This window comes from Oncorhynchus mykiss, chromosome 28 (genome assembly GCF_057628025.1).
Source record: "Oncorhynchus mykiss isolate SJ-2025 chromosome 28, ASM5762802v1, whole genome shotgun sequence".
Lineage (NCBI taxonomy): Eukaryota > Metazoa > Chordata > Actinopteri > Salmoniformes > Salmonidae > Oncorhynchus > Oncorhynchus mykiss.
This window is the reverse complement of record NC_143049.1, coordinates 33717599-33734070: the sequence shown is the minus strand read 5'-3', so window position 1 is coordinate 33734070 and position 16472 is coordinate 33717599. Positions and strand designations below refer to the sequence as shown.

The window sequence follows — 16472 nt, the reverse complement described above, 5'->3', positions numbered from 1 at the left end:
ATTCTCTCTACTATTCTGACATTTTAAGTTCTTAAAATAAAGTGGTGATCTTTAACTGACCTAAGACAGGGAATTTTTACTTGGATTAAACGTCAGGAATTGTGATACTGAGTTTAAATGTATTTGACTAAGGTGTATGTAAACTGTACAGTTGAAGTCAAGAGGCCCATTATGAGCAACCATCACTCCTGTGTTCCAATGGCACGTTGTTAGCTAATCCAAGTTTACATTTTAAAAGGCCAACTGATCATTAGAAACCCCTTTCGCAATTGTTAGAACAGCTGAAAACTGTTAAAACGTACCTTTTTTAGACTAGTTGAGTATCTGGAGCATCAGCATTTGGGGGTTTGATTACAGGCTCAAAATGGACAGAAATAAAGTACTTTAGACTGACGAGTTTCAGAAGATTCATGTTCTGCGAAATTAAGGCTATTCCATGCGAGAAACTGAACATCTCGTACAACGCTGTGTACTATCCCCTTCACAGAACAGCTCTAACTGGCTCTAACCAGCACAACTGAGCAAGAGGACACGTACATTAGTGTCTTGTGAGGCATCTGTTTCTCAAACCAGTCCTCAACTGGCAGCTTTATTATGTAGTACCTGCAAAATACCAGTCTCAACGTCAACAGTGAAGAGGCGACTCCAGGATGCTGGCCTTCTAGGCAGAGTTGCAAATTGACCGGCCAATATAAAGAAAATATTAAGATGTGCAAAAGAACAGACACTGGACAGAGGAAGATTGTATAAAATAAAAAAAGTTATGGACAGATAAATCTAAGTTTGTCTTCGAATCACAAAGAAGAACATTCGTGAGATGCAGAAAAACTGAAAATTTGCTGGAGGAGTGCTTAACGCCATCTGTCAAGCATGGTGGAGGCAATGTGATGGTCTGGGGGTGCTTTGGTGGTGGTAAAGTGGGAGATTTGTACAGGGTAAAAGGGATCTTGGTGAAGGAAGGCTATCACTTAATTTTGCAACTCCATCCAGTACCCTGCGGACGGCGCTTAATTGGAGCCAATTTCCTCCTACAACAGTACAATGACCCAAAGCACAGCTCCAAACTATGCAAGAACTATTTACCATACGGTCTATGTGCTGGTCACCCCATTAGTCACCGGATCTCAACCCTATTGCGCTGTTGTGGGAGCAGCTTGACCGTATGGTACGTAAGAAGTGCCCATCAAGCCAATCCAATTTATGGGAGGTGCTTCAGGAAGCATGGGGTGAAATCTCTTCAGATTACCTCAACAAATTGACAACTAGAATGCTAAAGGTCTACAAAGCTGTAATTGCTGCAAATGGAGGGTTCTTCGCCGAAAGCCAAGTTTGAAGGACCCATTTATTTGAATAAAAATCATTATTTGTAACCCTGTCAACATCTTGACTATTTCCTATTCATTTTGCAACTCATTTCATGCGTTTTTCATGGTAAACAAGGACATTTCTAAGTGACCCCAAACTTTTGAACGGTAGTGTACGTTAATTTAAAATATATTTTCCTTTTATAATTTCCCGCAAACACTACCACCTCTCCCCTAATTGGAGTAAACTAACAACACTTAGGCTTCTACTTCCAGCTTATACATACTATATACATTTTACATGCTATATACATTTGACATACTATATACATTTTACATACACAATGTATTTGACTTCAGTTTATATTTTGTTTTTAGACCTGGCCATCCTCTACTTCTGATTTCTATTTGCTGTATAATTGTAACTGATTGTTAACACCCAAGCTGAAACCATCAAACGCTTGGTGTGGGGTGACCTGAGCGATTTGTATTGGTGTGTCTCGACCAAAACACTATTAATCTAATACTGAATTATGAATTGTGAGAAGTGTAATCGGCTCTTCAGCATGTCATTTTAGAGATTAGACTGGCTAATGAGTCTCACCAACAGCTCTCTCAGAAAGCAGGGAAATGTCTTTCACACTATGTAAAACTGGCCAAGTGTCAAACGGGCTGGGTGTGGCGCTAACACTGTCGGGTCTTTGACCGAGTTGGAGATCCATTACAGTTGTTTTTCCACCTCCTGCTGTGGTTGAATTGTATATTGTATGAAACTCTACACTGCGACTGATTTTTGTCACTTACTGACAAGTTGGCATCAATCATTTTTAGTGATGAAGAAAAGAGCAGTGGGGAGATGGCTACGTGTTTATCATTCTGAGCAGAGCTCTGGTCAGGTCAGAGATGACTAACGACTTTCGTGTAAAGAACTCATCTGTCATTTGAGTCAGACCAGTCAACGACTATTCCCTTAGAGACTATTCTGATCTGCTGTATACCATGTACACTGGAGGCATTGATAAAGCTGCTTAGGAAAAGTATTTGTTTGTTTGGAGATGAGGAGAAAAGGACTCATTTTTTATATTGCTTTGTATACATTTACGTGTCATTTAGGGTTATTTGCGTATCTCCTTGTGAAACATCTTATTTAAAAAAACTTTTTTTTAAAGGTGAACACATAGGTGGGTGGACTAGATGGTGAGCTTCTCTGACAATTGGAGGAATTCATACTGAGATGGGAAGTGGTCACATTTGGCACAACTCAAGCTGACTGACATTTTTAGGAAAACTTTGCTCCGGCATTAAGTAGGTTTGGTTTAGATTGCTGTAAAAGCAATGCTCCATTTGCCCTTTTTGTGCCAGTAGCCCCCAGGAGTGGTGTGGGTTCTCTCCGATTCGACTGGAGTACATGCCGCCCTCTTCAGACACAGACAAAGGGTTGTTTTGTGCGTGCACAAGAGGTGCTGAAAAGCCCAATGTTAAGCCCTCATGGACACATCCTCAGGAACACAAAGAAACACTTACACACCAATATGTTCTAAACAAAAACAAGCCAGAAACTGTGTACTTGGCAGTTTTTACTACAACTATGATGTTGAAGAGTGACGTGTGAGAGTATATCGGCAGCAGGGTAGCCTAGTGGTTAAAGCGTTGGACTAGTAACTGGAAGGTCGCAAGTTCAAACCCCCGAGCTGACACGGTCTGTCGTTCTGCCCAGGCAGTTAACCCCACTGTTCCTAGGCCGTCATTGAAAATAAGAATTTGTTCTGACTTGCCTAGTTAAATAAAGGTAAAAAAATATATCTCAGCTGTGTTGGTGCTGGAATTGAGCACGCCGGAAAGGAAGACATACCTATTCCCAGTGCAAGTCGTTTCGGAGGAGGACGGAGGGATTGCTCTGCACATCTCTGAGTAAAACAACCTCCCCATGCCTCTGCCCAGTGCTGCCCCTAGATTGAAAGGTATATCCTCTTCTCCCTTCCCACAACACACCTTGGCTCTCATCTCCGTCGCACAGTTACACTTCACGCTGCTCTTCTCCCACTGGGTGGTTGGCTGAATCACGCGGCCACTGTCTATGGATCCGGTCTTCAGGTTTGGAACGCCGTCGTTCCTCTGCTATGTTTTCACCACACGCAGAACCGTCCCTCCCTTGGTTTCAGTTCAATATTACTCACATGGGGAACACTGTTGGCACACCAGCAATGCAGTCTCATGCTGCTCAGTGCTGCTGCTAACAGATCCAGCAGATCACCGGTACTGCTGTTGAGCGGGGCAAAGTTGTCCCGTGCACTCCACTCCAGTCGCTCCCTTGCGTGTTCTTTCCTCTGTACGTCTCTGGTTCTCTCAGGCACTCTGCATCTGCTCTTATCTTTCCTGCCCTCACGCTTCCGCTTTCCCTCTCTCTCTGGTGGGTGGTACTGAGGGGGCAGGGCTATTTTCTCTGTACGGTCTGATAGACAGCTGCAGGCTTGGTGATTAATATGCTCCACATCTCACACACTACCCATGGCTCTAAGAGGGGGAGGGTTTCTGAACTATTAATTCTCACACCCCGATGGAGGACGAAAGAATTTGAGGGGAGGGTTAGTGCTCCACTCCCAAGGCATGTTTTCTATAGTGTTGTGGTGTCTCTCGTCGTAAATATGTTCTTAACTGACTTGCCTAGTTACATAAAATGTAGTCAATCTCTCAATAGCTGATCTTCTCCAGAGCATTTGCAGGGACTCCAAACCTTAAGCTAAATGCCTTTTTTTCCCTTTACCAGAGTGTAACTGTAGCGTGTTCTCGCTGGAGCACAACAAAATGCTATGTCACCCTGCCATCCTGGCTTTATCTCTCAATTCTTTCCCCTTCAGCTTTTTGTGTGCGAGAGGGATGTGAGAAGCTTCTAGTGGGGTGGAATTTGGAGGGTCCGGTTGTGGTGTTGAGAGGCTAAAATAGCACTATTAAAATAGCACACACGTCAGCTCAAACAGATCCAGCTCGTAGAAGCCCAGCAGCAGATTTGAATTTAGAATGGAAAATGAATGGTTTTATGCAACAAATGTTAGTGCATTGATTCTTTCCTCAAACTGAATCGTTTCAAATTTAAAGGTATTGGAGCCCATGTATCTAGATGGGTAATTCAATCTTCTTGAATGGGAAAGCTGCACATCCCTAATGAATATGTTAGAGACCATGAGTTGGATGGAACTTAACTTTCTGCCAGTATGTCGAGTTGGATCTTGTACCCATAGGAGCAAAGCAGGAAGTCTGTCCAATGTTTTTAGTTGATTTTCAACTCGACTAACATTACAAAAAATTACATTTCATTGCATGAGCCTTATTTGTTATCATTTGAATGAACCATATTACCATGGAAATTACTGCATCACAATACCAGACAGCCATTGTTTGGAGAAGTGTATAGCTGCAGCCCAATATGGCAAACAGGATGGGTTTTCAAGTGCTGTTTCCCTTTCGTTTATTACTTTGCAGTCAGACTGACTCAACTACCTAGCACAACCGTGTTAGGCCAGACAAAATTGATTCACTGTTTGATGGATTTCCCCCCCCCCCAGAAAAGTGAAGCGAGCGAGCAAAATTATGTATATGTACAGTTGAAGTCGTAATTTTACATACACTTAGGTTGGAGTCATTAGAACTTGTTTTTTCAACCCCTCCACAAGTTTGTTAATCTTGGAACTACCGCTCCGGGATCTGGGAGAATTGTCATCAACTGACACGAATTAGCATAACGCAACGGACAAAAAATATTACTAAAAAATATTCATGAAATCACAAGTGAAATGTATTGAAACAGCTTAGCCTTTTGTTAATCACCCTGTCATCTCAGATTTTGAAATTATGCTTTACAGCCAAAGCAAGACAAGCATTTGTGTAAATTTATCGATAGCATAGCAGTATGCCTAGCTAGCAGCAGGCAGCTTGGTCACGAAAAGCAATCAAATTAAATTGTTTACCTTTGAGCTTCGGATCTTTTCACTCACGAGACTCCCAGTTAGATAGCAAATGTAACTTTTTTCCATAAAGATTATTTTTGGCTGAGAAATCGACCAGAAATTGTGGTCACGACAACGCCGAAAAATATTCCAAATTAGATCCATAATATCGACAAACATGGAAAACGTTTTTTATAATCAATCCTCAAGGTGTTTTTCAAATATCTATTCGATAATATATCAACCGGGTCAGTTGGCTTCTTAGTAAGGAGCGAGAGAAACAATGGCCGCATTTGTCTATTACGCACAAATCACTCTGGGAGCCACCAGGTGACCATTTACGCAATGTTGTCGCTCACGCTCATTTTTCAAAATAAAAGCCTGAAACTGTCTTGTGACACATTAGGGAAGCCATAGAAAAAGGAATCTGGTTGATATCCCTTTCACTGCTCAATAGGGATGCATAGGAACGCAGAGGTTTCTACATAAGAGTCACTTCCTGATTTAATTTTTCTCAGGCTTTCGCCTGCAATATCAGTTCTGTTATACTCACAGACAATATTTTTACAGTTTTGGAAACTTGAGTGTTTTCTATCCTAAGCTGTCAATTATATGCATATTCTATTATCTGGTCCTGAAAAATAGCCCGTTTACTTTGGGAACGTTATTTTTCAAAAAATTAAAAAGGTGCCCCCTAGTTTCAAGAGGTTAAAAAACTATAGTTTTTTTTTTTTTCTCCTGCAGGTGTGAACGTGTGTGTTTCACTGTCCAATCCGAGGCTGGAACATGAACTGAGGCTGTTTTGGTCTCTTGCGCATCAACTTGGGGAAAGCCTCAAGGGTGAGCGGACAGTGCATTATAAACAAAGCTCTGCATATATTGCCACCGCATAAATATTTTAAAAAATCTATATTTATTTTGCGGGGTGTGGAGTTAAGGCGGGGCATCCGTTAAACCGTAATTCGACTTTGTCCGGCCTTAGTTTTACACATAATTGGGTGTACTGTTGCTTTATGCATCGTATGCGTCTACTAACTGACTATTGGCTACTAGGTAGCTACTTCCCACGTAGTTGCTGGACAGTAAGTGCTTGTCAAGCGGGAGCGAAGGGCACTGTGTCCTGGTGTTGCCGTTCATGCCCATGACTAGTAGACTGTATGTATCAAGGTGACATCTAGATGGTTATCAATATTATTTATTTGTTTAGGCTGCTGTCCTAATTTAAATAAAATCATATGAGAAGTGGAAAAAATTGCCACGTTAGCTACCGCCAGCAACACGCCCTTGATACCCAATAGGAAGCAGGACGGAAGTGTGGTGGAAATTCTACCTTAACTAATAATGAAGAGAAATATTCAATCAATGTATTACCTTAATTGTAAAAAATGATTACAATGAGGCTGGTCATATTTTACGCAGGTGGAGCGAGAGCACGCAGGTGGAGCAAGAGCCTGCTGTACAAAGAGTACAGGATAATTTATATAGTCAGGCTACCCCATGCAAGCATCTGCAAAACACGTGACCCTAAGTATGTTTGTGTGAGGGGAGAAAAGGTTGCCTCAGTCTGTCGCAAACTTCACACTTCCTCTATCAGTAGCTCAACGGTTCCCCGAAGTTGGTCAAATCAAAAGTGCTTTTGATTGTCGGCTCAGATGCTGTATGGTTCTACTGGCCCCACACACACACACACACACACACACACACACAGGATGAACCTTTTCTCCGAACAGAACAGCAGCTTTATCACTGTTGTGCAGGATATAACCTTTACTCTGTCTCCAGTTATCTTAAGAAGGACCGGTCCGTTTCTGTCGAGTCTTGGCTGAGCTCCAAGACATCATGTTGTGAGGGGGGGGGGGGGGTGTTAATGGTCCATATAACTGCAGAAACACTCAACTGCAGGAATGTCAGGCCATCCCATCAGTCAACTGTTTTTAACTTCTTTTTTTTTTTTGTCACATGCCCCGAATACAACCGGTGGAGACCTTCATGTGAAATGCTTACTTACAAGCCCTTAAGCATGCAATTATAGATAAACTTCTCCTTAATACAACCGCTGAGTCAGATTTCAAAAATGTTTTACAGCGAAAGCACACTTTCACTAATTCCAGACAAAGTTTTTTAAAAGTACAATAAAAGTCAGTAGGAACATGCCAAACAATGTTTAAAATCAATCCTTTGGTTGATGTAATAATCAATATTTCAACCGGACAAAAGCTTTGTCGATAGGAAAGGAGAAACGAGGCGCATTCACGATCAGGGCGCATGGCTGATGAATTGAAATTTCCACTAGCCACTGATTTAAAGTGCTGCATCTCCCTAATTTTTCAGAGTAAACGCCTGAAACAATGCCTAAAGACTGGTCACATGTTGAGGAAGCCACAGAGCTTGTGAACTGGGTCCTAAGTCTTGTATGGTGGATAGGCTTTCAATGGAAAAACAGCCTTTCAAAAATAATAGTACTTCCGGGTTGGATTTTCCTCAGGTTTTCGCCTGCCATATCAGTTCTGTTATATTCACAGACATTATTTTAACAGTTTTGGAAACTTTAGTGTTTTCAATCCAAATCTACTAATTATACGCATATCCTATATTCTGGGCCTGAGTAGCAGGCAGTTTAATTTGGGCCCGCTTTTCATCCAAAATTCAGAAAACTGCCCCCTACCCTAGGGAAGTTAGTCCCCGGCTACTATGAGCGCCGCCTCTGGGTGAGCTGTTATCAAACCAGTTGCTGTGATAAGTTTGTTGTGCAATCAAACAATTGTATGGCATTTTTTCCACTGTAATAGCTACTGTTAATTGGAAACTGCAGATAGATTAACAAGAATTTACGCTTTCTGTCCATATAAGACATGTCTTGGTCCCGGAAAGTTGGCTGTTGTATATAACACCGTTCTAGTCACATTAGCGCACGTTAGCAACAACCATCCTGGTTTAGGGACACCCATCCCATAGAGGTTATTAACCTCTTTGGGATAGGGGGCAGCATTTTCACTTTTGGATAAATAGCGTGCTCAATTTCAACTTCCTGCTACTCATGCCAAGAATATATCAGATATGCAAATTATTAGTAGATTTGGATAGAAAACACTGAAGTTTCTAAAACTGTTTGAATCATGTCTGTGAGTTTTTTTTTAGGTCTGTCTGTTCAGTGAGTTCTCGTTGGCAAATGATATTTCTTAGGAACTGGTTTCAGTTCTTACCACTTCCACTGGATTTCAACAGTCTTTGGAATTTGGTTGAGGTTATTCATTTGTGCAATGAAGAAGTACGGCCATCTTGGAACTGGGTAACACTGTTGAGAGTGCGCAAGATGTGAAAAGTAGCTTGGTTTGTTGTCTTCCTGTATTGAACACAGACCCGTCTACAATTTGATCGATTATTAACGTTTAAAAATACCTAAAGTTGTATTACAAAAGTAGTTTGAAATATTTTGGCAAAGTTTATAGGCAACCTTTGAAATATTTTGTAGTCACGTTGGGCATTTTGGAAGCTTTTTTTTCTGGATCAAACGCGCTTTATAAATTGACATTTGGATATATATGGACGGAATTAATCGAACAAAAGGACCAATTGTGATGTTTATGGGACATATTGGAGTGCCAACAAAAGAAGCTCGTCAAAGGTAATGCATGTTTTGCGTTTTTGTGTAGCGCCTGCAGGGTTGAAATATGCTACCCTCTTTGTTGACACTTGTGTTATCTTCAGATAGTAGCTTCTTATGCTTTTGCGGAAAAGCCTTTTTAAAATCTGACATGTTGGCTGGATTCACAATGAGTGTAGCTTTAATTGAGTATCTTACATGTGTGATTTAATGAAAGTTAGATTTTTATATCATTTTTATTTTATTTTCCGTGCTGCATTTTCCCTGTTTTTTTTTTTTTTTGCTAACACTTGTATCGTTCATGAGTATTTCTGTTATTTGATGTGGCTCCCTGCACTTTCACCGGATGTTTGTTTGAGATGCATTTCTGACCATAACGCGCCAATGTAAACTTACATTTTTGGATATAAATATGAACTTTCTCGAACAAAACATACATGTATTGTGTAACATGAAGTCCTATGAGTGCCATCTGAAGATCATCAGAGGTTAATGCATGGAAACTTAAATCTGTTTTACCAAATTTCTATCAGCATGTCACCTGTGCAACTGGGGGGGGGGGGGGGGGGGGGACTCTGGAACACCTTTACTCCACGCAAACAAAGCTCACCCTCCATTTGGCAAATCTGACCATAATTATATCCTTCTGATTCCTGCTTACAAGCCAAAATTAAAGCAGGAAGCACCAGTGACTCGGGTCAATAAGAAAGTGGTCAGATGAAGCAGACACTAAGCTGCAGGACCGTTTTGCCAGCACAGATTGGAATATGTTCCAGGATTTCTCAGACCGCATTGAGGAGTACACCACATCAGTTTTTGGCTTCATCAATAAGTGCATTGATGACGTTGTTCCCACAGTGACTGTACGTACATACCCCAACCAGAAGCCATGGATTACAGGCAACATCCTCACTAAGCTAAAGGCTAGAGCTGCCGCTTTCAAGGAGCGGGACTCTAACCCAGAAGCTTATAAGGAATCCCGCTATGCCCTCCGACGAACCATCAAACAGGAAAAGCGTCAATACAGCACTAAGATCGAATTGTACTACACCGGCTCTGACGCTCGTCGGATGTGGCAGGGCTGGCAAACCATTAGACTGCAAAGGGAAGTACAGCTGAGAGCTGCCCAGTGACATGAGCCTACCAGACAAGCTAAACTTATTTTATTCTCGCTTGGAGGCAAAGAACACTGAAACATGCATGAGAGCACCAGCTGTTTCAGAAGACTGTGATCACTCTCTGCAGCCGATGTGAGTAAGACCTTTAAACAGGTTAACATTCACTAGGCCGCAGGGCCAGATGGATTACCAGGATGTGTAATGCGAGCATGTGCCGACCAGTTGGCAAGTGTCTGACATTTTCAACCCGTCCGAGTCTGTAATACCAACATAGTGCCTGTGCCCAAGGACACTAAGGTAACCTGCCTAAATGACTACCAAGGCTGGGCATGACTCACATCAACACCATTATCCTAGAAATCCTAGACCCACTCAAATTTGCATACCGCCCCAACAGATCCACAGATGCAATCTATATTGTACTCCACACTGCCCTTTTCCACCTGGACAAAAGGAACACCTATGTGAGAATGCTATTTTATTGAGTACAGCTCAGCATTCAACACCATAGTGCCCTCCAAGCTCATCAATAAGCTGAGGATCCTGGGTCTAAACACCTCCCTCTGCAACTGGATCTTGGACTTCCTGACGGGCTGCCCCCAGGTGGTAAGGGTAGGTAACAACACATCCACCACGCTGATCCTCAACACAGAGGCCTCTCAGGGGTGCGTGTTCAGTCCCCTCTTGTACTCCCTGTTCACCATTAAGTTTGCAGATGACACAATGGTGCTAGGCCTGATCACCGACAACGATGAGACCGCCTATAGGGAGGTCAGAAACCTTACCGTGTTGTGCCAGGACAACAACTTCTCCCTCAACGTGATCAAGACAAAGGAGATGATTGTGGACTACAGGAGAAGGACCAAGAATGCCCCCATTCTTATTGACGGGGCTGTAGTGGAGCAGGTTGAGAGCTTCAAATTCCTTGGTGTCCACATCACCAACAAGCAAACATGGTCCAAGCACACCAAGACAGTCTTGAAAAGGGCACGACAAAGCCTTTTCCCCAGAAGACTGAAGATTTGGCATGGGTCCTCAGATCATCAAAAGTTTCTACAGCTACACCATCGAGTGCATCCTGACTGGTTGCATCACTGCCTGGTATGGCAACTGCTCGGCCTCCGACCGCACGGCACTACAGAGGGTAGTGCGAACGGCCCAGTACATCACTGGGGCAAGCTTCCTGCCATCCAGGACCTCGATACCAGGCGGTGTCAGAGGAAGGACTTAAGAATTGCCAGACTCCAGCCACCCTAGTCATAGACTGATCTCTCTGCTACCGCATGGCAAGTGGTACCTGAGCACCAAGTCTATGTCCAAGAGGTTTCTAAACAGCTTCTACCCCCAAGCCATAAGAATCCTGAACATCTAATCAAATGGCTATCCAGACTATTTGCCTTGCCCCCTCCTCTTTTACACCACTGCTGCTCTGTTATCTATGCATAGTCACCTTAATAACTCTACCTGCATATTACCTCAACTAACCGGTGCCCCACACTGACTCTGTACCGGTACCCCCCCCCCCATGTATATAGTCTCGCTTTTGTTATTTTACTGCTGCTCTTTTATTTACTTGTTACTTATATTTCTTATTGCTGTCCATATTATTATTTTTTACTGTATTTTTGGTTAGGGGCTCATAAGTAAGGCTTTCACTAAGGTCTACACCAGTTGTATTTGGCGCATGTGACTAATAATTTGATTTGATACATTCACCTCTGAAGGTAAATAATGTACTTACATTTAGTAATTTTGCTCTGATTTGTCATCCTGAGGGTCCCAGAGATAAAATGTAGCATAGTTTTCTAGATGTGTGAAAGTTAGTGTATAAACTAATGATCCATCATGTATGACATTCCTGGGAGTGTGTCTACTTACATTTTTTATTACCATATCATTTTAGTATTTTCTCCATAGTTATGTACTTAATTGTATCAATTGAACAAGTATGCACATTTGGAAAAACTCCTGGCAGACTTGATACAAAATATTGTGCAGTAATGTAATTCTTCACTGGATCAGTCTGAAACTTTGCACACACTGCTGCCATCTGTTGGCCAAAATCTATAGGACACCTAGACTCCTATCTGAAAGTATGGCTTTTCTTGCATTTCAAAGATAATGGAATAAAAAATAAAGAATGCATGTTTTTTTTGTTTTATCTTTTACCACATCTGTGTTATATTTTCCTACATTAATTTCAGATTTCCACAAACTTCAGTGTTTCCTTTTCAAATAGTATCAATAATATGCATATCCTTGCTTCAGGTCCTGAGCTACAGGTAGTTAGATTTGGGTATGTTGCAAAAAAAACTTTATCTAGTTTTTGTTACACAATTTAATAACCATAACGAGGCTATATACAGGGGGTACCGGGACAGATTTCATGTTTATTTTATTTTCATGACGGTCTTCATCCGTAACCGTTGGTTATACTGTGCCAGCCCTAGCTGCAGCTTGACCAGTGTGTTTGTGTTTCAGGAGGGAGCGTCTGCCAGGAAGGCCCAGACACCAGCCCTGCAGCCCGTCCCCAGACCAGGTCTGTATCTAGCAGCACCAAAGTAGATCAAATGGAAACGACGTGTTTAAAGTAGGCCTTCGTAGAGACGGCTTTACAAGTCATTTTAAAACTCCTATATCAGTGGTCACCACCAACCCTGGTACAGAAAGTTCGTTTTGGTGCTGGGCTGGAATGAAACCCTGCACACCGTGTCATGCTGGACTCGTAACATGGTGTGTGATTCAAGGCCCTCTCTTTATTGGTTGAATGGAGAACGTTGTTAATGGGCTGGACTGCATGCCCTGTACTCAATGTTCCCTCTAAGCAGTAGCCTCCCCTGGGACTGCCTCGCAGAAGAAATATATCAGCCCACGGAGAGAAACACGAGTTTCTCAACTTTCTAGAGTAGTGGTCACAAACCGGTCGATTGCATTCCTAGTCGATTGCCAAACATAAAAAAAAATAAATAACGATAAAGCCGTTTTCATTTTTTTGGGGGTCTCTGGCAGCTGCCTTGCGTGCCGAGTAAGCCAGCTGTTACTATTTGAACCATTTAATGTCTGAAGGTACAACCGCCGCCTTCCCGGTGGGCCCAGAGAGCAAATCAATTGGCGGTGGCGGGCGGGGGGCATAGCCTAATACAAATGTCTGTTCTACAAAATATTTGACTTTGAAATACATGTTTGAGTGGATCATTGATTTATATACTAATCATTTGAAAATCATAACAATTGTGTCCAATGGGGTTTTGTACATTTTATAGCCACTGCTTAATCAGTTGGGATACAGGTGTTGATGCTTATTGCTAATATCACATCTGATCATTTAGACCATGGGTAGGCTATTTCCAGTATGTTAAAAATAATGTAAACTTTTTTTACTGATGTTATTTGGCCCATTTCTGTTGGCTGGAAATTGTCAGCATAATTTTAATTTAATTAGAGTAGAATGTCCTTTATAAAAAGTCACCAGTCCTCCTATGTAAAAATTATCCCGGGTAAGGACCCCGGACCTGAACCCCTAAACAAGGGGACTGAAATTGGTCAAACTTGCAGTTTAATACATGTACAAAATGATCCTCTTTCCCTAAAAGCATGATGGTCATGACTTTCTTACATGAAAGGGGAGGTTAACTTGGGCCCCAGACAATCGATCTGAGATCAACATAAGTTTCAGTCTTAGTGGTTAAATCAAAATAAATCCTGTCTCTGCATACTCTTTTCAAAACCTTTTCAAAAAAAACTGTCAATTGCTTCAAGGTTGCGCCGTCAGATCAGTGTTTGGCAGCTGTCATCGAGCGTCCGTCATTGTTTCCACCCAAATCATTTATCGGGGAAGTGCAGAGCGGACGTGAGGTCCGAAGCTGGAGGTCACCGCTCAGGCCCTTGAATCGCAAGTTTGTTCTGTTATCCAGTTCTGACATTCGGCGTGGCTGTGTAGAGGAAAAGTCACGTTCGGTGTGTGACATCCGTCCACGTTGTGAGCGATAGCCTGACAGCCAGAATGTGACACATTTTCAACCGTACCGCTGATGTAGATTAATAGATGAGCTCAGTTTGATAAAGTAGCAGATGTCACAAACACTGGCCAGGAGGAAGGAATGCTGAAATTCAGCTTTAAGGAACTCGCCACACACAGTACACAACACATTAGTTTAAAAGGGTTGTTACTTTTTCTGGTCTGAAAACAGGACGGAATTCAATGTGACTGTACAGTCTAATGATCGGAAACATGTTGACTTGAGTGTTATGTCCCTTTTTAATGACAACTTGACTTTTAATTTGACCTCTGAACCCCACATTTCAATGCCCTTTTTTTGCTTTTTTTTTTTGCATTAATGCAACAGTGTCATCTCTCCTGTCACAAAATATTAATAATCAAGGCAATAACCAGCATAAATGTATCTCGGGCAGAATCAATGCTGTTTTGTCTGTTCTTGGTGGAAAAGAGATGCAAGCTTTTAAAACCTAAGTGAACAATCTATTTTTGGAAGCCTCCGATGACACACATGGCTCTGTTGGATGAGATCTGGGCCTATATTCAGAGTCTGAGTTGGAGCACTTATATAGGATCAGTTTAGCCTTTTCGGAGAATAATGAATTTAATTATATGAACAGTGGTGACCTGATCCTAGATCAGCACTCATAATCTGAGACTCTTTGTGAATACGGGCCCTTTAACTATAAAATAAACCATAGTAAGAGCTGCTTTACTATAGTGAAATACAGGAAGCATACTAAAGCTGCCCGCTACTCATTGTATCCAAGCCTCTAGACACATGGAGACAATATCTATAGGTCGTGTCTCGGAACGAACAAGTGAAACTGAAATCGGTAAACGGAACAGCAGTACGTTGGTTTGATAATACGTGTCTTCAGTAAGCCAACTCATTAAGTTTTTTTACATTTTCTTTTAGAAATTGGATCACAAACAGTGCATTGGCTTTACCTGGTCTATGGCTTTCTGTTGAAAGCTGAATAGAAGCCAGAGCTGTGGCCTCTTAACACGTTTCATATGTTGTCTCCTTCTCCCTGCAGTTTCCCAAGCCAGACCCCCACCAAATCAAAAGAAGGGTAAGTACTGCTGTGTGTGTGTGTGTGTGTGTGTTTGATGGGAATATATGAACTAATGCATATTGTGGTCCTGTTTCATTGCAGGCTCTAGGACTCCCATCGTCATCATCCCAGCGGCCACCACGTCCCTCATCACCATGCTCAATGCCAAGGACCTCCTGCAGGACCTCAAGTAAGTATTGTGTGTGTGTCTACAGGGGAAAAAACGTTGATAAATCCTTTTGGTGTTCAACCCTGGTAAGTCATCGTCATCAATACACGCACAGTATTTATGCCACTATTTGTGGTGCTGGGTGTTGGTAATTATCACCCATTTTAATTGTCTTCTGCTTCTGCAAATAACATTGAGCATAAAGTGCTAAATAGGAAGCCGGTGTTTGACTGAGCCAAACCCCTATCCGTTGAAATGTGCACAAGCATTTGTCTTAAGTGGTAAAAGTGTAAGGTACATGACATTTAAGTCTAGTTTTATCCAAGAAAAATACACATTCTTATTTGATTAATAACAGTACTTCACGACTGAGGCTTAAACAATGAAAACCCTCTGCAATGCCATTGTTCGCCACCTCCACACCTCACGAAGGTGAAATACACCGGCGTGTTCATTGAAGGTGCGTACACACACACACACAGACGCACATGAGTGGAGTAATTGCTATTTTGCAGTTTAATTGGCGTCATAAATCACTGGACGTCATAAGATGGCGGTGGCTCCGGCTGTGTGGATGAGCAGCATGGAGGTAGAGCTATAACCAGGGAGAGCCCTGATGGCAGAACACAGGGTCTAACTACCCACCCCCTGCTCTGTGAATACATGACAGCTCTTTATTAACGCCCCCTGCTCTGCGAATACATGACAGCTCCTTCTAAATATTGCTACCATAGCTGCACATAGCTGTTGGCTCCTAAGCCAGCCTGTTGCCTGAGGTCATAGTGTCCGGGTACATTTAAAAACAGGGTGTTTTAATAGGGGTCGGGAATTACTTTTGGTAAAAGAAAATGAGTGCTTATTATTGGCCTTTATTGTCAAAGAGAATAAACATAATTAGGTCAAGAAACTGGTTCTCCAATACTGTCCTACAAAACGTAAGAGCGGGAGCTGCCCATTTGGTCAAATTACTTACTGACATTTTTTATACATTAACTACTAGGGCTGCGAATTGCCAGGGACCTCACAATACACCTTGTTTTGTGTATGGAGAGGCTAGCAGTTGCTAAGTTTTAACAGACAAAAAACTAAACCCTATGGGGGATGTCTTTTTAGTGTGACTGGGAGAAGATGGGACTTGTTTTTTTGTAGTTGGCGTACTAGGGAGACAATGGAGGGCTTTGAAGGCAGAGGCTGGAACAAATGACGGCCAAGTGGAAACCATTCAGACTGGGCTAAAAATAAAATCTGTGCTGGAAATGAATAATAAGACTTCATTAC

The 16472-nt window shown here is 42.1% G+C and overlaps 2 protein-coding genes across 5 annotated transcripts in view; one reads left to right on the top strand and one right to left on the bottom strand.

Moving 5' to 3' along the window:
* Window positions 1-16472, bottom strand: part of LOC110509022 (beta-1,3-galactosyltransferase 2) — a 28915-nt gene that overhangs the window by 3851 nt on the left and 8592 nt on the right. The window contains exon 1 of one of the 3 annotated variants that reach the window (XM_036966379.2): window positions 3297-5566. The exons of 1 other annotated variant lie outside the window; for it this stretch is intronic. The gene's annotated coding sequence lies outside the window, so the exon portion shown is untranslated. Of the gene's footprint in view, window positions 1-3156; window positions 5567-16472 lie in introns of those variants that run through there. One more of the 3 variants, XM_021589962.3, reaches the window with a different exon arrangement.
* LOC110509019 (cell division cycle 73, Paf1/RNA polymerase II complex component, homolog (S. cerevisiae)) overlaps window positions 1-16472 on the top strand; it is a 34620-nt gene that overhangs the window by 12226 nt on the left and 5922 nt on the right. For both annotated transcript variants that reach the window (XM_021589960.3, XM_090225155.1), the window contains exons 11-13: window positions 12452-12509; window positions 15008-15043; window positions 15128-15215. In XM_021589960.3, coding sequence (XP_021445635.1) covers window positions 12452-12509; window positions 15008-15043; window positions 15128-15215 — 182 coding nt within the window. The remainder of the gene's footprint in view (window positions 1-12451; window positions 12510-15007; window positions 15044-15127; window positions 15216-16472) is intronic.